Source organism: Oxyura jamaicensis, chromosome 2 (genome assembly GCF_011077185.1).
Source record: "Oxyura jamaicensis isolate SHBP4307 breed ruddy duck chromosome 2, BPBGC_Ojam_1.0, whole genome shotgun sequence".
NCBI lineage: Eukaryota > Metazoa > Chordata > Aves > Anseriformes > Anatidae > Oxyura > Oxyura jamaicensis.
Window position 1 is genome coordinate 84,477,869 of NC_048894.1, and position 26,275 is coordinate 84,504,143.

Sequence of the window (26,275 nt, forward strand, 5' to 3'; positions counted from 1 at the left end):
GGTATTTATTTATTTATTTATTTTCAGAAACATCTGTCTTACTGGGAATTGGCTGGAGATCAAAAAATGTTTTATTTGCAACCACAGTTCCAAAAATACAACATAGACAGATGAAACCCTTTCTAAACAAACTTTATATAAAACCAACAATATTAAAAAAGCTAAAAATAGTGTTGTGAGAGAGGAATTGATTTATGGGCCGTTTCTTATATTGCTTCAGATTAAGTGGAAAATGTGAAGTAGTTATATAAATCAACAGGAGATTCAGTTCTGACATGCCTACAAAAAATGCCTGTCCACTTATTCCTCAGTCAACACATTGTTGCTCTGTTTCTGTGCATCCTGATCTTTTGAAAGTCTTGGTTTCTTCACAGTATGTACATCCACCATAGCATATAAGTCACGCAGAAGGAAGAGATGTTTCTTTGAATAAATCCCTGGGAGCAGCATCCCATACTTTGCCTAGAACAGACTGCTGTGTGTGTGTGCATGTACTGGCACATGTTTTTGTTGCAAGCTCCACTGGGGAACCCAAAGGCAGGATTCAGCTTGCCTAAACATACGCACGTGTTGCTTTTTGAGAAGCCATAGGGGATCTGAAACATCTGCAGGAAAGTGGAAGATATATTTCCAGTATTAAGGATGCAAGTTCTGGGATGTTGATATCCACTCTTGAAAAAAATATGGACAATTATATATGTATGTTTGCCTGGGCAGTTGCATTTTCTGAACAAGTAAGCACAAACCCATGAATGTTTGTGTGTAATTTGAGCTTACATTTATTATAGGCATATTTTTCACGTCTCTATCTGGGTACCTGCTTTTCAACTAGGCAACCTGTAAAATGTTATGCATTTATTTGGATTGCCTCTTCCTTTCTTATTTTTTGCCCTCTTAGTCATGGACTCTGACAGATGAGTTACACTGATGCTTGCTAGGGTGATTTAAGCAGCTCACAGCTCAGCTGTCCCCATTTGCTAGAGGTCATATTTTCCCATAGCGGAGTTGGCAGAAGCAAATGCGTGTACATCTCAGTTGCTGTGCTTCCTGGTCCAAGTGATTACGAGCTATGAGTGAAGATAGTTTTATGCTTATACATTTAACTGTAGCAGCAATGATCGAGGTGTGGACACACATCACTTCTGTCAGTTCTGCTGTAGCTTCTGCCCCGGGGAAAGGCAGATGTCTGTGGTGTGATAAAGTATTAAACTGCACTTAAGTGCACTTTAAGTTCAGTTATATTACTGCTCGCTTCAGTGTGTTTTGGTCAAGGCCTGAAAATGAGGTTTATAGCATTTTTTTTCTTAACCTACTTGCTATACCCATTTTCCACAGGTGCTGTCCATTCCATCATCATCTAGAAAAAGAAAAAAATTGCTTGAAAGAAGGATGTGCAGATTGCGTTTGTGTTTTTCCCTTTCACTCATTTACAGAAGACCAATGTGGCCTTTGAGCTATGAAGATGTGGATGTTCACATACAGATTAATGTGACTTCCCTCCTAGCAGATCCAAATATTTGGAGTTTCTGGAGACAACAGTCCATCCAGTTCTGGACAGATATCTGGTAGCCATATTTTGCCAAAATGATGCCTTCATCAGGTTTCCAAATTCATATTCAGATTACCTTCTAAGTAGCTCTGTTTTCAGAAGTGCAACACATACATTTTCTGCTGCCTTTATCAGAAGGTGTAGATGATCACAGTCTTTGAACATGTCTCACTTGTGTGAATAAATCTAATTTTGGTGGATTAAAATAATTGCACAGCTTAATGCATTTGAACAAACAGTTCTGTTTTTTTACTGCAGCTCCTGGTTCTGTACTGGCAAGTCTGAGTCAAAGTTCATGGCATTTGTCATTTAACAGCTGCTCTAACATTTACAGTGTTATCTCAGGAGTGGTGACATTACAGGATTTTTTTTTCCCAGTGATTTGTATACTGCTTAAATCATTCTTTAGAATGAAAAATAAAGTAAGAATATTAAAGTAATCAGATTTTCAGAGCAAAGCCAGACTTCATCTCTTTCCAACATCAGCTCTCTGAAATTTTGGTTCCATTTTTGTACAAAGCACAGTTCATAAATCTTTAAAGTGGGAGAAAAAAAAAAATAAGACAAGCTGCAGTTGAGCGCTGGCTCTCTAAGTGAATCCACAAGCAGTTAATAATTTCATACTTTCAGCTCTGTTTTGATGTACCAATGACGGGTAGTTACATTTTTGCCCTCAGCTTAAAATGTGAAAGTTCAGCTGAACCGAGAAGATTGTATAATTGCAGGAAATCAGAATAATGATCACCCACAGGTTCATATAAACACTAACTTTATACAAGGCTGCACTGATCATGTAATAAATAGCTATGAACAAACAAAAAATAGTCTCAGAAAATGTGCTCTATGGCTAGATCTAAAATAGTAATAACAGTTTTCTTTTTCTGTATTATTCATTGCCTGGCTTTTCACCCACTTGGTCTTCCAGGTCAAAATATTATGGAAATAAATGTGTCCTCAGCACATAAATTTCTAGAACTGCTCTATCACTGTGCTTAATTTGAAACTGACTCATGAAAGACAGGAGCCATTTCTCTCTGCAGGAGTACCACTCTGCCACCTTATCCTCAATCCCATGATTACAGCTTCTACGTTTTTCTCCTCTTCTTGTTTCACAATTACACATTGCTTTAGCAAACTGTGGAGTTACTGTTATGTGGTAGCAGACAAAGCAAACCAAAATTTGTTTCCAGACTTTTCCCATTACTAAATTCAGGAAAAGGCACAATGACTAGTTAGCAACAGGTGAACCTAACAAGGGCCCAATCCTTTGTAAATCACAAAGTGCAGCAGCTCCAGTGTTACCTGTCAAAACTATACTGAAGTCCTAGATTTGCTTCCACTTTTAATAATTTAAGTTGTTTTTGAGGGTCTCCTTTTATAACAAGCTCTCACTGACTTTTATAAGCCTACAGGAAGGAAAAGCTATGCTGTAGAATAGAAATCAAGGTAATTTATATGAGGGAACAGATTTGCAGACTTTACAAAACAGCAGGCTATAATTGAGGAGTTGACAGCCTTTTTGTGCCTTTTTGACTATTGGATTATCTTCTAACGTTCTTACTCTCAGTTAATAAATATTTGGATATCCATGCTTTCCAGCAATTAAAAAAAAATGCATTTTTAATAGTTAATAAAAACTGTTTCAGAAATTTAAGAGAGATTTTTGTCAGGAATTGTAGGGCCTATGTGAAAAAGTTAAGCTTCTCAGTATGAGTATGTGGAGCTAATTGCAAACAATTGAGTTATTACAGCAGAGTAAATCACCCCTTATCTGTCTGACTTAATCCACCGTCTCTTGCATTTGTAATAGCTAAAGCCACAAGCACGGATCATTAGCATGATCCAGCTGAGTTGGTGATGCACTAAGCTGCAGCAACTCAATTGATTGCAATAAGCTGAGCATACCCCCCAAAAGGAATTTTGAACAACCCACTTTTCCCCACTTGTGAAGTACTAAGTCATCAGGTAAGAAAAATCACAGCTTGCGGGAAGCTATGTTCCTTTCTCTGATATTTTCAAATTGTGCCTTCAAATGTTGCCTTTCAAAACTAGTCCATTCTTAATTTTAAAGGTAAAGTTGAATTCCCTCTCTTCATAATTCATTATGTGGTGTTTACACACTAGTTTTGAGGTCTGATTTAAATGCTGAAAAAACAATTTTGATTCATGTGCAAGTTAGACATCATTTGTCTTTAATGATATTTATATTTCACCATCTACTTTTCATGTTGTCACTCATATTTGGAGGTCGTGTCTTACAGGCTGTGGTTGAGACCTTCACTACATGGCAATATAGTGCTTCCTTAACTGAAATCATCTTTGAATCAGTTTCAGTAAATCCATGCAGTCATTTATAGGTGGACAATCCCTTCAGCTTTACAGCCTTCATGATTTGCTGTCCTGAGAGTTCTGTTTTCATCAACTCAGTAATATCTTTTATTTCCTTTGTGCAGCCTTTGCAGCAGTCTAAATGACACCACACAACATGCAGGGCAGAAATTACTGAGCCCTTAGTTCTTTCACAGACACCTCCAGGCTTACTGAAGTTTAGCAGGTTTAGATGATCTTGTCCCCATTTTCTAATCCCCTCTTCCAGAGGTTTCCATCCCACAGCAAAGCTGCTAGAACTGGAGGCACATCATAATCTGTACCAGATCACGATGCAGCTTGCCAAGCCCCTGATAAAGTGGGACTTGCAATCAGACTTCTGACTCTTAACTAGAGCACGTGAACCCTGGACGCCAATACCCTAATGAGTAGCTGTTGTGCAAAAGAATAGTCGTCAGTGGAAGGATGGGACACACTCTCAGTATCAGTAATGTTTTAACTTAATCACCTTATTTTACTAGATGGACCAGCTTCCTGCCCCAGGTACATTTAAGCCAATATAATGATTTTAAAGGCCTCAACAATTATTTATCAATGTTTAGGATGGCAATTTGGTATGATTCTTAATTAGTGGCAAGTCCCTAGTAAGTACATAACTGACAAAGCTGCTTAAATGTGATGCTTAAAATTAGTAGTGTACACAAATACAGTAAAGAACATAAGTGCTTGAATGTGGTAGAATAATGAAAATACATTTTTTTATTTTTAAATCAGTCAGGGGAAAACTCTTTTCAGTGTTCTTGGGTGTAGCTGAATATACAATCCTTCAGAGCATGGGCAAAATGTAGAAAGTACTGTTCATCCAAGGAAAATTGATGGCTAACTTTGTAAGGGAAGCCTGGAATTCCATGTTAATCTATACTACAAAGGAACAGGGTGACCAGACAGAATTCTGGTTCCCTTTGTGGACTTCAAACACATTCAAAAGTTTGCAGTTTCAGCCTGTTCAAGACATTGAATTCTGAATACTCATTGGGTATGCTTGCAAGTACCAGATGTTCAAAAGATAACCAAAGTTCCAATGAATTGCAATGACATTGCACTACATTTTAAATACACTTCAGTCGTAGTTTGAAAACTGACAGTAAATTCCACTAGCCAGATTTTTGACTGGCTTTAAGATATTGAGAAGGTATCGGCACTGAGAATGGATTATTATTTTTTTAATCTTGTTTACGCTTCTTAGTTCCCATCGTGATCATAGCTTGGAGCCATTTCCTGCCTTAACAGTCGGGGAAGCACAGCATGTCTGCAGTCCCCTTGTGGTGACTTGCAATTCACTGAGGGGTTTGGAACTGTCAGATTGAAAATTGGTTGTCTCCCATAGCTTTGCAAAGCATTATATCATGATTGTTGTTTTGGTGCCTGAATACTATAATGCTGAACCAGTACCCCATCATCCAAAGGCCAGCCAAGAGGCAGTCCAAATGTCTTCTTCTGCAAAGCGTTCATAGTCTGACCATGCAAGTGTTAAATGGGTGTGGAGAGGAGAGGAAGGGTACTGTGTTAGCAGGCCGTGCTGCACACAGTACTTAGAAGTGGGCTCCTTCAGTAGTTGCGATGGGCTTGCACCAGGGACACTTGAAGGATTGGTACAAATTAAGCTGTCAGCAGGCAGACTTGCTGCTCTGGATTTACTGTGATTTTACTTTTCATTTCTCTACTAGCAGTGTGCAAAAATACGTATAAGTTCTTGATGTGTTTGGTTATTTATAAAAATATATATATAAATATCCTGTCCTGTATCACATAACAATTATAACAATTTGATTTCCTTGGTGCATGTGGGTAGGGTGGTCAACCGTGATGCAGGTCCATAAATGTGTTAGGTTTGGAAAAATCCAAATCAACATCTAATTAATAACCTCTTTCTATATTGTCTTGAAATCTCTGTCAGAATAAAGAACCCTTTCTTCATTAGACATTTCTAGTTTCATTTTGAATATGAGTTAGTTCTAAATATCATGCTTTAAATTGGACTGTTACACTATTAGGAATGTATTACGTCTGAAATGAACTTTTATCACCCTGACTGGTTCTCAGGTGCCAATGTGAATGTAAGCATCCAAGCAGCACCACTTAAAAGTAAAAATGTCACTTTCTCAATGCCTCTGGACAGTTTTGTGGCTGATGTGGAGCTGAAGGTGCTCCTACCAGCCTTCACCCCTTTGAGATACTCAGTTAAGTTACTCATGATTGATTTTTTTTTAATAATTTTCTTCATAAAAACTTGACTTGTCTGATAAAAAAAAAAAAAAAAGTAGTAGGAAAAGGGGAAAGTGGTGACTTTCTTCACTCCATAATTTGATAGTTATAACATAAGTATTTCAATTCTTCGTACAAAGCTTAGTTGTTTTATGAGATGAGATGAAGATTGCAAGAACTTTTCTTAGCTAATTAAAGTATAGGCAGAATTTGAGTGCTGAACTCTCACAATCTGATGATGTGCCCAGCTAGCCCTGAACTCCTCCAGGGAAAATTATTACAAATTCAGCTTTTAATTTCTTTTAAATTTCTCTTTTTTATCAACTTGTTTTTTTTCCAACCCTTTCATTTAAGATTTACAAAATAAAAACAAAAGGTTGTGCTCAGTCAGTGTTTGCAGCCAAAAAAAGAAATTCATTCACTTCAAAAGAAGCATGTTCCCTTTGCATAGGGTAAAATGATTTTCCTCTCTCTATCCATCAAAATATTTTTAAAAATCCTTTATGAACACAGCTTACCTACCTTTACTTTACAGCACTACAGGATTGCTTCTGCGTGCAGCGACAGTCTCTGAAGCCCTGTCTCCACTGAAATCAATAGAACTTTTCCCATTTATGTCAACTGAAGCTAAAATACTGCCTATAAACTAGGATAAAGATTGCTCTTTGTGTGATGAAAATACAATGGAGATCTTAGAAGTCTTTTAGGTTTTTATTTTTTAAGTATAGCTGTGAAGTTTACAGTGTAGAAGATATTTTGCCTAAGAACTCAGATTTAATGTGGTTTGGGTGTTCTTTTAGGTCATGCTTTTGAAATAGTACTATAATAGAAAAATGACAATAAAGTAAGGTATATCTAATGGCATTTGGTTCAGGAACAGGGCTTCTTAAAACTCTAGAAATAAATAGAAACATGATCAGGGGCTTATCTGTCTTTTGTTTGTTTTAGTTTGAAAATGCTTTCTAAAAGGATAAGACACTTCTGTAATGAAAATAAATGACACATTCCCTTTTTTCAAATTCAGTTAGTGATTCTCCTAAACATATTTTTTAGCCACTGCAAGATAAATGAAGTTATATCTTTTGGTTCTTGAAGAGGGAAAGGGTATATTGTTCCTTCAGGAAACTTATGTTTTGATGTGTAAACAAGGATCCCTATAAACGGGAACAGGCTTTCTCTAGAGTTTTGTAACGCTGTTACTTACATTCATTTTGACCTTTGTTTTGATTGCATGAGAGAGCTGTCCTTTCCTTTAACAGCATATTACTGTTACAAGTTCAGAGCTTGGGAGAAGGCTGAGATTCTTATATCTTGCAGCCCTATCTTGTCCCAGGTGAAACACTAGACCATTCAATTTATAAACCATTAACATTATTTTCTATTGGTATTTTATCTTCTGAAAAACTAAATAAACATTTTGGTCCAGACAAACTGAAGCCTGGCAGGATGAAACAAAGAGCAAACAATTTATAAGTATTTTTAATCAATAGACTGCTCAGTGATCCCAAAAGAATATTTGAGAATACTATATATTAAAAGTAAATCAAAATGTAACTGTTGGGCTGAGTATATTTGAATGGTCTGTTAATGTTGATTTAACTGCCTTGTCTCTCACATCAACAGATGAGAAAGAAAGACACAAATGAGAACAAAAGAAGTATATTCAACCTACTGTATACATCAAAGACATAAGTGTCTGTAAGGAGAAAATTCTCTCCATAGTATGTGCAATACAAATTGAAATAGAACATACTATCTGAATTATTTTTTTTTATATAAAAAGAATTGTAGATCAAATACAGGTAAGATTTTAGCCTAGTTTTCCAAGGAAATTGATAAAAACAAACTTGAACTAGGGGTTAAAGTCTAAGAGATAGTAATATTCTTGAAGTTTTTGAAAAGAGACTAGTCAGAGGGCATCTTAGAAGTATATTAGCAGCAATATTGAGAACATTGGCACTAAATTAACTGCTTCCTCCTTTGCTTATTTTTAATTGAGAATGGGTCCATTACAAAACTCTTACACTGTTTTTCATGACTCTCAATTGTCTACACCATATCCACTTCAGAAAGAGTTCCTGTTTCTATACAAAAATCATCAGCAAGCAAGGAACTTAAACTTTTATACCACTGTGAAATAACTCTGCTGAAACTAACCTTCTAGAATCTTCTGTACTGATTGAATTATTCTTGCTTATATGCTACTAGATAAAAAGTTTGAATTTGAAATATTTGCACATAATACAGCACTTCTCCCAGACTGACATTGAGTTTTTCCAAGGAATTTGCCTTCACAACAGGAAAAGCTTTGATCTGAAAAACTGAACTCCGTGGCAAACATTAAATGGAGTAAGAACTGGCTCACTGACAAATTGAAAAATGTGGTGTTAATGGACAGATATAAATGACTGGGGATGTTTTTATCAGGGTCTGCCTGGAATCAGTTCTTGGGTCAATAGCACTTAACATTTTTATCAACAGTCTAGACAGTGATATAAGACATCTTCAGTAAAGCTTGATCATGACAGAGATTCTTGAGGTAGTAAATAATATGGTAGACGATTGCAGAAGCTAATAAAACATATCTTAATATTGCCAAACACCATCCTTTTGTGTGGGATAGGAAGCTACATGAAGTTGTAAAGCTATGATTTAGAAAACAACAGGTTATCAAAGATAATTTGGTCTACTTAAGCTCTTTGTGCAGTGCTATGAAAGGAAAAACAACTAATATAATAATGTATGTATTAAAATCAGACTTTCCAGTAGAACAAGGTCATGATTGCCTGTGTCTCATGCTGTATTGATAAGATGAGTCTCATGCTGTATTGATAAGACTGCTTCTGGAGTGACAATTCAAATTTGGCCAATCTTAAGAAAAATAAAGAATGGGAGACATAAGGATTCACAAGACCTGCAGATCAATTTTAAACCCTACAAAGTTTAAAAAAATTCAGTTTAGTTTATCATTATATATGTATGCTTCGGCATGAAAAATATATTTGTAGGTACAGGTCAAGGTCAATATTGTTGATTAAGGCACAACAAAATTCAGTGACTGAGAAATTAAATTAAAGGGGAAATGCAGCCTTGAATTAACTTGAAATTTGCTAGTTCTGAGGATTATTAAATAGTGTAACAGCTGATGCAGAGAGGTGATAGAGTCATCAGTGCTAGATATCTTTTAAAAAAAAGAGGAAAAAAAAAAAAGCAAGTTGCTTGGAAGATGCACCATAACACAGCTGATGGAGAAGACCAAGGACCGCACATTAGAGGTGAATAAGCATCTTGGATGGCAAGCTGTGTGCTTCTGGCTGTTCCTGGGATCTGTTAATTTTATGAGTTCTTTTTAACTGTTCATGTGCTGTGAGGAAAGGAGTCGCACATGTTTTGTTCTCAGTCTTTACATTAAGGCTAAAACATATGCGATACAGTAAAACGTGATTTAAGCAGTTGCATAAAAGAGTCATGAAGGAATTATTTCCCCTGCTACATGCCAGATAGTTTGCTTGTTCTTTTCTGTCTTCTGATCAAGAAACCAGTCAAGGCTGAAACTCAGATTTTGGAAAGTTTATTCCAGTCCTCTGCACTCTGAGGGGATCCTCTTTCATAGATGTTTCCTGGTCATATGGTCACTACTGTAATGATTACCAGGTTTTAAGCTGGAAAGGGACTTTGTACAGCCTCAAAGAGTGAACAAAAGTAGTCCAGCTGAAAACCAGCATAAGCAAGAGCATCTAGCAGAAATGTAATGGCTTGGGAAGATCTAAGATCTCTTTCTTGCCTGAAGTAATAAAAAATTATGTTGTGGTTTAACCTGGCTGGCAGCTAAACACCACACAGCCATTCGCTCACCCTCCCCCCTACCTCTCTGGGATGGGGGAGAGAAATGGGAAAGTGAAGCCTCTGAATTGAGATAAAGACAGTTTATTAAGATAGAAAATAATAATGATAATAATAATAATATGTACAAACAAGTGATGCACAATGCAATTGCTCACCACCCGCTGACCGATGCCCAGCCCAACCCCAAGCAGCCGGCCCCCCCACCCCGGCTAGCCACCCCTATATATTGTTCAGCATGACGTCAGATGGTATGGAATACCCCTTTGGCCAGTTTGGGTCAGCTGTCCTGGGTTTGTCCCCTCCCAGCTTTTGCTGCACCCCCAGCCTGCCCACTGGCAGGACAGAGCGAGGAGCTGAAAAGTCCTTGGCATAGTGTAAGCATTGCTCTGCAGCAATTAAAACATCAGCATGTTATCAGCACTCTTCTCATCCTAATCCAAAACATAGCACCCTACCAGCTACTAGGAGGAAAAATAACTGTCCTAACTGAAACCAGGACAAATTATGAAACCAGAAAGTTTGCCACAAAATTAAAGTCCTCCTTGCTTCATACCGTGTGTCTCTTGAACACAGATCTGGGTTCTCCAGGGCCTTGCTGTGTTAATGGGGCAGGAGTTTCTGGGGAATAATTTTTATTCCAACTCTAGTAGATAGAAAAATTAGAAAAGCTTTCAGGCAAACAAGTTTGTTTCAGATCTGAAATAGCAACATAGAATTTAAACCAAAATACAGGTTGAGAGCAATTATTCTCAGACTAATTAGATGTGCTTATAAGTTAGACCATTTAATACCAGAAGAGATAGTAGACTAAATAAAGTATGAGATAAAAAGGCTGTTATCTCCATGGAAGGAGAGGAGCAGATAACCAATTGCCTGGTGGAACATGGTAGTATCAGCTGGGGTTATGGAAGAAGGAGATTATTATAGTATGTCATATAACTATTATTTCTAGAGTGTCTGTAGTTTATAGTATCTAGTGGAATTACTAACTTAGTTCCTAGGCTCCTTTTCAATAGGTACTCTTATCTGAGGAGTTCTCTAAGATGTTGGAAGTAGTGAAATTGTTTTAAAATTGTTTTTGCATTGGTGCCTATTCCTTTTTGTCCTTAATAATTTGTCAATGTAAATTTGTTCTGACATTTAATGGTTGTTTAATTTTATCCATATAATTCACAAAGAATTTACATTTCATCAGATAAAGCATGTTGTGCTCTGGATTTTGATGATACTCAGAAGGCATATATTGTCTTTTGGTCTATTTACTAATAAGAGAATTGGCAGTTCTGTATTTGTTTCTTATGTGTAGTCTGTTTCCTTTGATGTGAATCAGTCTACATGGAATTTGCTTCTGCTGATTTAGCAATGCTGAGTGTTTTGGGTAATACACACCACAGATTATTATTATTATTATTTTAAGTCATGTCTAATGATTGTATTCACTATGACTGTTTTCTTTCAGGAATATCAACCTTGTAACACCAATGCCTGTCCAGAGTTAAAAAAGACAACTCCTTGGACGCCTTGGACTCCAGTCAATATTTCAGACAATGGTGGCCACTACGAACAACGATTCCGATATACCTGCAAAGCACGCTTGCCTGACCCAAATTTGCTAGAGGTGGGAAGGCAAAGGATTGAAATGCGTTATTGTTCCAGCGATGGCACCAGTGGGTGCTCGACAGATGGTAAGCAAAGATAGCGTGGCTGCATAATGCCTCATGCTAGTGAAGTGTCAGCAGTTCCATTTTCATCATGTGGAAGTTTTTTGCTGAGTCCTTGGGCTTTCCAATGTTTGTTGTTGTTGTTGTTTTGTTTATTTGTTTGTTTGTTTTGTTTTGTTTTCAGACAAAAACTATTATGAAAATCAATGTTAAGCATTTCCCTGCCTTTCATCCTGTTTAAGACCTTTATTGATTCATATGACATCTGTGACTCTAAAGAGGGCAGGATGTTAGTAATTTAAAAACAAAACAAAGTATAATAATGACTGCATGAACTTATAAAACAAAAGCATGGAACTCCAGATAAAACTTAGTTGCGTAATTTATGTCACATCCACTTCAGCCAATCTAGCATCCAATTTTTATTTTCTGTGTCTGGATAGCAAGGCAGGTTTTGGAATGGAACAACTTCTGCAAAAAGTGTTTCATCTATTCTCCTTTTTCATCTAAATTAAGTTTCAAACTAGCATTTAGCTAGTTTGTCCTAGATCATTGTCCTAGATTATATTGCTATAGGAAAATTAAGCATGGAGACACCTTCCTCAGTTCTGTGGTTATGATCATAAATGCTCCCCTGGAGCTGGGGGCATAAGGTGTCCTTTTCCTACAAAACAAAGTCAGAAGTATCAGTGCCTGTGTTTTGTTAAGTATGGCCTTCAGGCAGAGTGCAAGAGACCAAGTGTGTGGAGTCAAGGGCATTCTTTGTCTGATTAGCTTGAAGATTTATCTTTCAGTTTTGAACATCAGATTCCTGAATGTACTGATGTTATAGCTTATTTGTTGCATCTTGGTGCAGCTGCTGCTTTGCTTCATTTAAAAATCATCTGTCGAACAATGATTTTTTTTTCATCAAAAATCCAAAACACAGCATCAACAAGCCTCAACGAAGAAAGCTAACTCTATCACAGACAAAAACATGACAGGGAGCAACCCTGTTGCACAGTAATTGAAGTGTTATCAGAGAGAGGCATCTTTGCTGATGAATGTCAATACAGCTGAATATTTAAATACTTAATATTGAGCAGTCAACAAGGCAGAAGCTAGCATACATCTCCATTCTTCCTAGTGAGTGCCCTCATAGCTCAAGGGACGGAATAGTATTACTTGCTGTTGTGATTAAACTTATTTACTGCCTCTAAAGTGCAGGATCCAGGAGCATTTTCCTGCTCCCAGGTTAGTGTTTGGATCAAGACACCATGTCTCTACTGCTCCTTGATTTCATGGGAAGAAAATACATGAATAAGAGAGTCCTGTAGTGTATCTATAGCTTTTGGAACAGAAAGAGAAACCCAAGAGAATGGGATACCATGAATGTTGGCAGACACTTTCACTGTTTCTGGCTAAATAGCAAGGAAACATCATAACTTACTTCTACCTGACCAGATCCTGGATACTGTAAAGCATTCTTTTTGTTATCTCCATGTTGAACTGCACAAATTTTCTGGCTTTTGTAAAAGTATTAATACCAGTACGGCATGCTTGCCATACCTTATTACCAAAGTTTTGTTCTGCAAATATCAGTTCTCTGTTCTTTGCAGAAGAGAACCATTAGCTAGAAATTTTCTCATTGTCTATAATCTCCCACTGTGTAACTGTAGTCATACCACATTAAACAGAATCATGCTTCACTGTCAGACACTAGCAAAGCAAACTTTCTTTGGAGTGTGAGCTTAGAGGTAGAAAATCTTGCCAGGAAAACACTGTACTCCTCCTGCATGTGGTAAGACTTCTGTCTAAATCAACCAAGTAGTAGCATTTGCGCACGGTATCCATGCTTTACAGACAGGTTTGATTAAGAGGAAAGAAATGAACCTTTTGTTCTCTGCCTTTGGCTTTTCATATGGTGCTCACACAGGGGACAGGCAGGTATTTCAAATAAACCAAGACAGATTTTGTACATATCTGCACAGCTTACGGCAAACGTCTATACTATCCAGCATTAAAACAGTCTAAAAATTACATCACTATATGCTTCATTGTGTGCTCATGATGAAGCATGTTAAATAAGTTAAACATAGTAGTTTACTCTGTAAAATTTTCTTATATATAAGCACTATGAATTGTATTGAAAACATAAGAACATAAGTATTAAGAACAAGGGATCCATCTGAACATAAGCACATGATATAAGGGGCAGAAATTACCTTCTGGAGGGTACTACTTTCTTTCCATGGTGTATACTCTTGAATTTGACCTGGCCATAGTAAGGTGAAGTTAGCTTCCCAGATACCTTCAAAATACCTTCACAAAGCAAATAAATAAGAAGGCCCTTCTGATTTTGGTCAAACAGTTTGAAAGGGTCTTCTATTTTGTTTTGTTTTGTTTTGTTGTTGATGTTGTTTTTATTTTTGTGATATGTTTTCTGTCATTTTTTGCTTGTTTGGTTTTGTTTTGAAAGGGAGAGGGGAAGAAGAAAATCTGAGGAAAACACCCAAGTTCTTCAAAGGAGAAAAATATACATGGAAACCTGAACTTAAATTCCCAGTTGTGACTGCATTCTCTATGCCAGATTTAACAAAATTATTATTTTTGAAGGCAGGTTGTAATTCTGTCTTAATAACTGTTTTTTGTTTGTTTGTTTTTGTTTAGTTTTGTTTTGTTTTGTTTTTCCTGCAGTGTCTTCTACATTAATTATATCCTAGTGTTAGGTGTAGTAAATCTATTTAAAAATCATTTCAAATTTAGTACAGAATAAAACAGGTGCTGATAATCTACAACGTCCTGTAGTCAGGAGGAGTACATGTTGAGATATTATCTATTACACTGTTTTAGTGAAGCTAAGCCATGGTATTTTGTGATAAGAACAAAAACAACTGTGAAAGTTAGAACTGAATTTAAGATCAAATTCAAGTTTGATTGACAAACAAGAACTCTTTAATGGAACTTTAGGATCAAATATTTAAACACAGAAAAAACAGGTGCAAAAAGTAAAATTCTCATGGTGACATAAATATCCTCCCTCTGCATGCTGTTTTCTTTTAAAATGTTACTCTTGCATTGCGTTCCTGTTTTTCCTTGCATTTTACCATTCATTTTTACTATGGAAATTTTTAAGGTTTATAAGGTTTTTATCAGTTATAGGTATATAGGTGTGAAGTTATAAAAGATTTATGCTTTAATGATTTTTTCAGATACTAGCAGAATATCTTCAGAAAATCACAACATTGAAACAATCTTTGCTTATCTGTTACCTGCTGCACTTTAAGCAATATTTCATGCTGTCTTTAGAAATTATTCAGGATACTTGAATTTTGGCTCCAGATTATTTTTTCCCATAGTTACTAACCTAGCCTGCTTGGCTAGTTGAGTTTTTATTGTTATGTTTGAACAGGAAGACCTAAGGAATAAATCAGTTGAGTACTATAGTTAATCAGGTGTCTCTGGGGAAACCAGAATTGAGCCCAACACTCCAGAGTAGAGAGGAAGGACCACCTCTTTTGACCTGGGAGTGCTCTTCCTAATGCAGCTCTAGCTGATGTTGACCTTTGCCACAGGAACACATTGTTGGCTCATGGTCAGCTGCACCCCCAGGGCCTTCTCCACAGAGCTGCTTTCCAGCTGGTCAGCCTCAATGCTTACTGGTGCATTGGGTTTCTCCTTCACAAATGCAATACTTTCCATTTCCCCTAGCTGAACTTCATGAGATTCCTCTCTGACCAGTGGCGGTGCAGTGCAACCATCCAGCAACTCAGTCACTCCTCCCAGTTTTGTATCATTAGTGAAATTGCTGAGGGTGAGCTCTGTCCCATTGTCCAGGTTATTAATGAAGACATTAAACAGGATTGGACCTGGTGTTGACCCCTGGCATATACCACCAGTGATTTGCCTCCAACTGAACTTTGTGTCACTGATCACAAACCTCTGAGCCTGGCCATTCAGCCAGTGTTCTGTCCACGTGACCATACACTTATCAAGCCCATACTTTGTTGGCTTGTCTATGAGGATGTTATGGAGAAAAGTGTGAAAACCCTTACTTAAGTAACATCCACTCTTTTCCCCTCATCCATGAACCTAATATACTCATGGTAGAAGGCTACAAAGTTGGTCAAGCAATATATAGTTTAGTATTTCCAGAATGTAAAATGATCTTGTTATTTTTAATATCATTAGTGTCATAATGTTATTTTTTGTGTGCACTTTCTGCTGAAAGAAGAAGTTCTAAAAGCCCCTCTATGAGTACTATGTAAATTACTGCAAAACTGTGGAAAGATGGCTCCCTGCAATAAATATTCTAATGCCTTTTAAAGAAGAAAACACATGGGAACGCTTGTGGCAGACCAAACTACATGCTGAAAAGATTTGTTATAATTTTCTTCTGTTTCAGAGCTAAACTACCTCAGAGTTTTCCCTTAGATGATTTCCCACTCCATTTTCCAATTTAAATTGCAAGAAGTTTAATATCATAATGACAAATAAGGTCGCACATTTTCCTTAGGACTGAAAAATATACATTTATCCTGAAAAAATGTCTTCAGAATCTGCTAGTAGTGGTATTAAGTGATGCATGCTGAAGTGTTTTATGAGGAAAACGACTGGCAATCTGGACTGATTAAGAACGTTTTTGCCATTGTCTGCACTGATGTTAAGCTAATAGCTTGGGGAAAAAGAAAAAAAAAAAAAAGGAAAAAAAGAAAAACACCCTCGTTTGAAATCCTGGTATTGGAAAAATACTATTCTTTTGCTCTCACAGGCCCCTGGGTGCTTAATCTTCACATTTTGATGGCTAAAATTTTATAAAGTTAAAAAAAAAAAAATAAGGAAAAAAAAGCGAGGGACTCTTACAGAACTAGAAGGTGGGCCTGTATTCCTGTATTCATAATTTCTGTACTGTTTCTGTGTACTTCCTCCCATTTTGGATTTGAATCTGTGTCATGTTTCTTGAAATGCTGCTTTTAATATCTTTGTGTAATAAAATCTGGCTCAGCAGGAGAGAAATAGTTACCCTCTGTAATCACTGAGAGATTTTACCCATTTTTAGTCATTTTTATATTGCTGTTCTTCTGGTTTCTTACTAATCACAACAGTTTCTTATTACATGTTTTTCTGTGTCACTGCATCATCATTCCAATGCTGCCAGTTCTTATCAAGTGTTCAATAAAAATATGCATAATCTTTTGGGATGATTATGGACGTACTTCTCAGGGCAGAATTTAAGCAGAACTTACTAAGGTAGAACTTAATAATGCCATAAGCACTGGTAGAAATGGGGTGTAATTGCCTCTCTTCTCGACACCACAAAAGGGGGTCTCCTCCCATGCTGATTGTATGTTGTATGTTGTATGGTTGTTGCATGTTGTATGGTAGGTGTTCAGTCCAGGACTCCGGCCAGGCAGTCTCTTGACTGTATTACCTGTAGCTGTTTCCAGTTCATGCTCAGTCTGTCTCCTGTATCTGTTGCTCCACTTGACTCTCCTATGGTGCCTGTGCTTGGGGGCAGGACATAAAACATTTTCTTCAAAAAAAAGTTTGTTCTGCAGTTTAAGTTACTTCTGTGGTTTTCTCCACAGTTGGTGATACTGTTCATCTGTACTTAGCAATGCTGAAGCTCTAGCATAAGCAGGCATCCAGGTATCTGCTGTTTTAAGCACCATTCATAGGACTTTCTCTCAACACAACTAATTAAAGAAGTGCTTATAATAAAAACAGAAGTTAGTGGTCCACCGATCATTGAATTTCTAGTGTTAGTACTGGGGAAAGTGAACAGCTTTAGCAACAGTAGGAAATCCCAGTAGTGATGCTAGAGATGCTTTTGGTGTTGCTGCTTAGAGATAATGCTACAGCTCAAGAGTGAGTCCAGTGTTCTGAGTATAGCTGATAGAGTCTCTTTCCAATCAGGACCAACCCTGTAAGTGACAAAGACAGAGCAATTAACTGCAGATATTTAGAACAACTTCACCTGGGCTACATCTAAGCATACTGTTCATGTGACGTGAACAAGATTCTGTGTTTTCCTTTTTTCATAAATGACAGACTTCTGTCTCCATCACTGTTTAATCTAATGCTTTTTCTCAGAACTAAACTCTATTAAAAAAAAAGTTGTTTTCCACTTCCCAGATCGTTATTTTCACTAGAAAGTATTCTGTTATGTGTGTCTCCAAAAGGCTGATTTCTATATGTGGTTTAAAACACTTGGCTCAGTGGAATAAAACTGTTTTTTAAACTGGCAAAAAAAATGCTCTTCATTAAAGGGCAGTGTCACTAGACTTTGTTGAACTATAGCAGTACACTGTCAAAAAAATGACTATGGTTATGACAAATATAATGCATTGCTTTCCAGGAGACCCATGAACCTCTGGGTACAGCGAGTAGTAGTGGAAAATGGCTGGATAGAGAAAGTGGGCAGATCCCAGCACTAGGACCAGAAGTGGCTTGATGAATGGTCACAGGCAGCTCAGTCTTGTCTTCTGTGCCAGCTTCTTTCTCTAAAACGGTGACAATAATTCCTAAGAGCTGGATCCAGATCTTCACTGTAGTTCTATGCAAATGATTATGAAATTTCTATTATGGAAGAAATTCCTGAGATGAACCTAAGGTTTGGCTTGTGAGATTAAGAGACAAGACCTTGATGGTCGTATTACTATTCGAAGCCTAGGAGTAAATTTGAGGAGGAGAAGTTTGTTGGAGGATATGTTGTTGTTTTAATTCTGTATTTTTTTTCAACCTTTATTTTATTAGGATTATCAGGGGATTTCTTGCGTGCCGGACGGTACTCTGCTCACACCATCAATGGTGCCTGGTCACCATGGTCTCCATGGTCTCAGTGCAGTCGTGATTGCAGTAGAGGTATACGGAATCGCAAACGAGTCTGCAGCAACCCTGAGCCCAAGTATGGCGGTCTTCCTTGCCTTGGTCCATCTCTAGAGTACCAGGAATGCAACATTTTGCCTTGTCCAGGTAAGAGTCAACTGAAACAAGAGAAGTATGTGAAAATAATATGACTCATCATCATGGCATGTTTTTATTTGTTTGTTTTATGTGGTTGTGTTGGGTTTTATTTTTTTAAAAGTAAATTACAGCTCAAATAATTGTTTTACCAGCTGTTTTCATTTCCAAGGAAACAAATCAGCTCAGTCCAGTTGAGCATGCCAAAAGTCTACACAGATATTTCAGTGATTGTGTTCTATTGCAAGATACAAGTTTATGATAACTGCCTATAGCAGAGAAGCCCATTGTAGTTTGTTGCAGAAATATCTTTAAGTAAGATGAGTACTCATCTCAGACATGAATGTTTAAGGGATAAGTACCACATGGAAATCCTTTTTTTTTGGTTACCTTTTCAAGAGATCATGTTTCTTGGCCTCTAGAAAGAGAGATTTTCTTTTTTTCTCAGTAATGTGTTCATACCCAGTATAATTGTGACAGCCAGTTACACTGAAGTGGAACTGGGCAAGATTACAAGTGATATCAATAAGTTTATCATCAACAGTATTAAAAGCTATGTCATCTTTCACTTTTGAGTAAAAATACAGCTTTAATAAATAAGCTCATAAGAGAAAAAAAATACCTTATGAGAAAACTGCCCTTGTCTTTATTTAAAGTAAAATTATAACTTTCATTACAGTGATTGATAGAATTAAATCTGCTAACTTATGAGTGTTGAGCTTCTAGCAAGTAAAGTTTGTGACTGATCACCAAAACTGATGCTATCTCAAGCAGGCCTTAGATTATTCTTGGAAGCTTGAGCTTCTCCTTTGTTGACAGTAGTTTTATGATTCTATAAGAAGGATTGCAAGTAGAATATATATTTTCAGGAAACTACTCTGGGCTATAAATCATTTCTGTATCTTAGAGATTTAGGAAGAAAAAACATCTTGGTTCTAGTCACCTCTCACCCTTCATAAAACAGACATCCAAATTCAATGGCTTTTGAGCTTTGCAGAAGGCTTTGTGGAAAAAGAAAGTGGAAGAATGTAGTTGAGAACAGATGAAGAAAAGAAAGTGAAATTGGAATAGGAGAAAAGAATTCAAGGTACATTAAGTAGTAAAAGAAGGATAACTTTTGAGAGTCTCAGTTCTTTCCAGTAGCAGTAAGTAAATTTAGAAATAAGATTTCGACATCTCTAATTATATTAATTATTTAGAACCGTGCTACATACTTTATTATCAAGTACTTGGAGCTTTTGACATTCAAATGTGAACCTGAAGGATTACTATAGTAATATACAAGTGCACATACATACATATATATATTTGTGTATTTGTATATATGATTACAAGTTAAAACTGCATTCTGTAAAGACACATACGATTTTTTTTTTAGTATGAGAATTTTGTCCAATCTCTTAACATTCCTTATGCTTGGTGAGATTCAGACAGCTGTTGACCATTTTTTGCACCAGAAACTAAACAGTAGATCTGTCCAGAAGACAGGACTTCCCTTTCAGGAGTATGTAGTTTCTTGAAAAACATATTTCCTTCTTGAATTAAACCTAAATAATGTGCTTAATATTCCACAAAATTTCAGTTGGATGACCATTCTGGATGCTCAGTAACCATGAACTTCTATGTATTTTTATGCCTAAAGGCAACAGCAGTATTTCTTGGCAACTCTAGGTCAAGGGCAGCCTGCATCTCTCCTGCTGGTGGGGCAGATCCAAAAGGAATTTCTGTTGCAGATCCCTGCTTCATTCTGGGCAAAAGCCCACTGAAGCTAGCAAAGTTCTGAAGGAGGCACTTGGACGCAACAAGCTATCACTTTCTGGTGAAATTATCTTGCAGTACCCAAGGAAAGTAGCTTTCACTGTTCAATTAGCAGCAGACTTGGCAGACCCCATAGCAAGGGCACAGGGGAGAGCAGCCAGAAAAAGAAAAAGTGGTTAGATCAGTTTTCAGTCTTCTCATTAACCTTTGCACTAAGCAAGTAGTTTTTATTTCCTGGGTGCTTGTATTCAGGACAGGTATATCGCAGAATCACAGAATCATCTAGCCTGGAAGAGATCTCCAAGATCACTGAGTCCAACCTCTGACCTAACACTAACAAGTCCTCCACTAAACCATATCCCTAAGCTCTACATCTAAACGTCTTTTAAAGATCTCCAGGGATGGTGACTCAACCACTTCCCTGGGCAGCCTATTCCAGTGACTAACAACCCTTTCAGTAAAGAAGTTCTTCCTAATATCCAAACTAAACCTCCCCTGGCGCAACATTAGCCCATTCCCCCTCATCCTGTTACCGGGCACATGGGAGAATAGACAAACGCCCACCTCACTACAGCCTCCTTTAAGGTAGCTGTAGTGCAATAAGGTCACCCCTGAGCCTCCTCTTCTCCAGGCTGAGCAATCCCAGCTCCCTCAGCCGCTCCTCGTAAGACTTGTTCTTCAGTCCCCTCATATAGTCATTCTTACCCACGATATCTAAACGAGTTTCTGAAATGTCCCTTTAGGCTTTGATCATACAACCCTTGCAGATGTTAACGAGAAAGGTTGGTGTAGATCTCATGGTATTACTACCTCATTTATAGTAGGCTATAAACAAATGCAGGGACTGAGCAGAAATAGATATATAAGGCCCTTCTCACCACTGTGGGCACAGAGGAAAAAAAGGGGGGGGACTCTGCAAGGTTCATTCTTGCCTGTGTAAGAAAATGGAAGTGCAGACAGAAAGGCAAAGGAATGTGAGGGAATTTTGTTCTGACCTCAACACTAAGGTGTTGTCTGTAGTACTAGAAATAAAAACTGTAATCAAGAATTTGATGCTTTTTAAGGTTTACCTGAGCTTCCTCAGGGTAAGGACTGCTTCATATGTTCCCTGCTGGCACAGATCTATTTACTTATAGTTCAGTCGTTAACCTTTCGGAAATATTCAGATTAGCGTAAAGGAGCGGAATGGCAGCCATAAAGAAGCATTCCTGTTAATTCTGGTTTAGGTTCTGCTTTGCTACCTATTTTGCATATTGCAGACAGGATCAAACCCTTACTATATAAACTAGTGAAAAAGAAAAGTGATTGAGAAAAACACTGAACAGTGTCTAAGTCCTGCTGAAAGTCAATAGACTTCATGCATGTAAGTCATTTAAATTGGGCTCCGTGTCATCCTGGAAGATACTGTGCCCTGAAGTACTGACACAATGAAAAAGTCCATGGAGCGATCATCAAATGTACAAGGCTCTTTTGTCTCATTAAATATCTTTCAGCATAATTTTAAATATCCTTATAAATAGTCAGTAATTTATTATTAAATGTATGCAGGCTCCCATAGCTTAAAAAAAAAATAAAAAATAAAAAAAAAAATCTGAAGCCAATTTGAACCTGCCTTCAGCAGATACTCCTAAATCATTCTTGAGGGGAGAGAGAAACTACCGCAAAGTTTTTCCCACAGCTTGTAGCAAAGTAAATAGTCCACTGAAGTGTGGATTGATAGGAGTTACTGGACAGATTAATTTCTGTTCATAGTACTCAACAGCTGAATATATAATAGCAAATTGAGCGTTGCCAGAAATTTACCAGAAATTAATTGCACCCAGGCCCAAGAATATAATTTGTCTACATTGTACAAGTTTTAGAATGATCTTTCACACAATTTTGGCTTCAACTAACTAGCAGTCTCTCAATCTACAGAAATAATCTGGGATTTAGTGTAGGATAAGACCTATTCACAGTACTCAATTTCCATGTAGCCAAACTGTTTTGAGAAGCAAGAGAATTTGCACTGTTGTCTTGCACTAACAAATTATGTTTTGGCCCTGTGCCGCATCTCCTTTTTTATGGCTCAGAGATGTGGTGAATCAAGCTGGCAAGCACTGAAGAGTCTCAATAACTATAGAAAGAATCTGTGAATACATTTCTGTTTTGTTTCAGTTACTGATACGTGGTCAATATAAAAATAAAGGAAACTATAATCAAGCATATAATGATTATTTTTTTTGTTCTTGTGAGCTTGTGAGATATTTACATCACAAAAAGAAATAGGTGATGAAGAAAAACATTGCTTGAATGGTAAATTCTTCAGATTTACAAAAATTACGGGAATTTATGAACTAAAAGATGCATCTGGAAATAATAGTAAACAAACATAAGGAATTCACAACGTTACAGATCTCTCCAGTTATTACTTTAGGAAAAGACAATTTTTTCTTAGTTTTTGTTTTACTTTGTTTCTTGTTGCATGTATGAAGTTCAACAAGGCCAAGTGCCGGGTCCTGCACGTCGGGCGCAATAACCCCAAGCAGTGCTACAGGATGGGAGATGTGTGGTTAGAAAGCTGCCTGTCAGAGAAGGACCCGGGAGTATTGGTTGATAGTCAGCTGAATATGAGCCAGCAGTGTGCTCAGGCGGCCAAGAAGGCCAACAGCATCCTGGCCTCTATAAGAAACAGTGTGGCCAGCAGGGCTAGGGAGGTGATGGTCCCCCTGTACTCGGCTCTGGTGAGGCCGCACCTTGAGTACTGTGTTCAGTTTTGGGCCCCTCGCTACAAGAAGGACATGGAGGTACTCGAGCGAGTCCAGAGAAGGGCAACAAAGCTGGTGAGGGGTCTGGAGAACAAGTCCTACGAGGAGCGGCTGAGGGAGCTGGGCTTGTTCAGCCTGGAGAAGAGGAGGCTCAGGGGTGACCTTATTGCACTCTACAGGTACCTGAAAGGAGGCTGTAGCGAGGTGGAGGTTGGTCTATTCTCCCACGTGCCTGGTGACAGGATGACGGGGAATGGGCTAATGTTGCGCCAGGGGAGGTTTAGTTTGGATATTAGGAAGAACTTCTTTACTGAAGGGGTTGTTAGGCATTGGAATAAGCTGCCCAGGGAAGTAGTTGAGTCACCATCCCTGGAGGTCTTTAAAAGACGTTTAGATGTAGAACTTAGGGATATGGTTTAGTGGAGGACTTGTTAGTGTTAGGTCAGAGGTTGGACTCGGTGATCTTGGAGGTCTCTTCCAACCTAGACTATTCTGTGATTCTGTGATTCTCTTTTATTCTTTTACACAAAGAGTTGCTTCACCAAAGTGCCTTTAATTAAGAGTTTTAAGCATAGCTATCTGAGTGCCATTTTGACATGTTGATGGAGTTTCTATCCCATCTTTTACTCAAAGCATACTGTTGGATCAGAGGTGGAAAAAGACAGTTGCTGTCTGTGATTTGAAATTCTGCTACTTCATGCCAATATTTTGAGATTTCACCAATTTCCAGTTTCAATTTTTTATCCTAGTAGGTTTAGTTTGGTTTAGTGATGATGTTTTGCTTGAAAAAATCTGAATAAATTAACTGCAGGCCTTCATCAGTAAATGTGTTAATAATAGTTTCAGATATACAAAACTCCCTGAAATACCATTTCTGAAATTTATGCATCCCCCAAAGCCAATTATTGCTTGCTGCTTTTTTGTTCATTCTTGCTTTTATTATTTTTTTCTTATTCTTTTTTTCCTTGCAGCCCTACTTGGCCACAAGGCAACAGGAGTATATTTAAAGGAATGGACAAAATTATACTGCAGTCAATAAATCTTGTCTCTGAGGCTGCTGAAGTCCATCTCTCCATAGACATTGATCTCTCTAGGCTTCCTCTGTTGCCAGTGAAGAGAGAGCTGAGCTGCCTTTTGGAAGTATCTATTGCTCTTCTAATTTAAGGGTCTCAGCTACAGACTTAAACCCAATTTGATCCTTAGGCTTTGTTATTGTGCTTTCCCTAGAAGCATTAGTTTGCTCTCTGTTTCTGCACTACACTAAATTGACTGTTTGTTTCATCTAGCACTGCTTTTATGAATAAAAGGTGAATGTAGCATCACAGAAACAAGACTTTGCCTTTTCAAGCTTTGATGTAAAAACTTCTTTCCCACAGTAAAACATATGCAGCCATGCCCTTTAGAACTAGGAAAAAGCATTAGACTATGTGATGTGGAATGGGATGATCCCTGTGTGCCTGGATGGGAGCAGTATACTCTTAGGTCTGTAAACTGCTCAACAAACAGTGCCCCCAGATTTAATTCAGCTTCTGTGAAACACACCAACAGCATTTTAGTGGGTGTAAGAGACTACTGCCCCTCAATTTATTTTCCATCATGCATATAGAAAAGACTGACATTTCTCAGCATTATTTACTACTCTCTTTTGCTATGCTTTCAAAAAGATGAATATAAAAAGTTACAAACCTAAAGCCATAGACAAAAACAAACAAACAAACGAAAAAAACAACTAAGATAATTGTATTGGATATTTAAATTTTGAAATGAGACCAGACAGTATATGAAAAAGCGTGCAATCCTGTCTCTGTCCTCATGAAAGTAGGTGAGGCCAGTGTGTGGGCCCATGCTTCTTTCCTCTTTCTTATAAAATCCATGTGCAGAGCAGGATATCCAGTTTACTAGTCTCTTGGTAAAAATGTCCAGCAGTGTGGATCTTTTATCATGTCCCCAGGAGATCACATTTCTGTATACTGTTTCTCCCTAGAACATCCTTTACTCCATGGCTTTTTTTTCATTATAGTAAAGAAATATGTATTAACTGTGACATAGTCAGTAGGCATTTTTTTTTTGCTTACTACAAAAGAAAAAAACATTGTTTGAGAGCACCCTGCTAGCTGAATAGGCCTCCTTCCAAAAGCGACCAACCTCAGTAATTGTCAGGAAATGCAAAGACTGTTTTTATCTTTCATTGTGGAACTTCTTTAACTACTTCATTTTGTCCAAAAGGTCTACAAAAATGTTATGTAAAGAAACTGTAGTGACTGGTACTTTCATTGCAACTTCATATTTTCCTTCCTGTAAGAAAAAGAAATAATATTAAGGACTCTATGACAGAAGGAAAAAACAAACAATTAAAAAAAAAAAAAAAAAAAAAAAAAACACACACACACAAAACAGATGGTTCTGTGTTGCCAAGCAACTTTAAAGAAAGATGAAAGAAACCACAGAGCTCTATTTATGTCTTGTAAAAACTGAAGCACTAAATATCCACTCCTTTGATCTTATTAAACCATTATGATGTTTTATCATCCTTTGTTGCTGAGAAGGAAAATTTCGGGGGGCAAACAAAAGAGGTTGTTATGATAGTCCATGAAAGGCCTAGAAATTTAGGATGTCAGAATGTCCATAAAGAGTTGCTAAGAAAAACAATTATAATTGCACCATCCAGCTCACCTATGATCGAGTTTAACATTCTCTATTATATTGTCTGTCTTTTCCTATGTCCCCTAGACCCACTTCTCCCTTTACATCTGAAGGCTTATGGTATAGTCATGAGCACCATAGCTGTGGAGCATGGTGACGTTCTCAGATAGCACATCACTCTTTGTTACTGGTCACCTATGGATAGACAGCAGATGGCGGTTTCAAATGCATGCACATTTGTAATTTTCACTATCATCCATTACAGAGTATGTAGAAAATGTTGGGGACCATGCCACCGTTATGCTGAGCAAGGCACAGGGAATGTTTGCAGACAATTTATCTTCAGTCTGTGTAATCTTGGGCTGTCACTCGATTTCATAAAGATCTATGTCCAGCAGCGGAAATCCATCCGATTATACATTTGAGCTCATAAAGGATTTATTTTATTTTATTTTATTTTTTTAAAAGAAGAAGGAGTATCTGGAAAGGTAAAAGCTCAGTATCTCATGAAATGAATAGCTGGGTAACAGCTTCTG

At 37.5% G+C, this 26,275-nt stretch overlaps 1 protein-coding gene across 5 annotated transcripts in view; it reads left to right on the forward strand.

The window, feature by feature from the left end:
- SEMA5A (semaphorin 5A) overlaps nucleotides 1-26,275 on the forward strand; it is a 334,501-nt gene that overhangs the window by 287,742 nt on the left and 20,484 nt on the right. For all 5 annotated transcript variants that reach the window (XM_035319102.1, XM_035319099.1, XM_035319100.1 and 2 more), the window contains exons 17-18: nucleotides 11,448-11,673; nucleotides 18,385-18,603. In XM_035319102.1, the coding sequence (XP_035174993.1) occupies nucleotides 11,448-11,673; nucleotides 18,385-18,603 (445 nt within the window). The remainder of the gene's footprint in view (nucleotides 1-11,447; nucleotides 11,674-18,384; nucleotides 18,604-26,275) is intronic.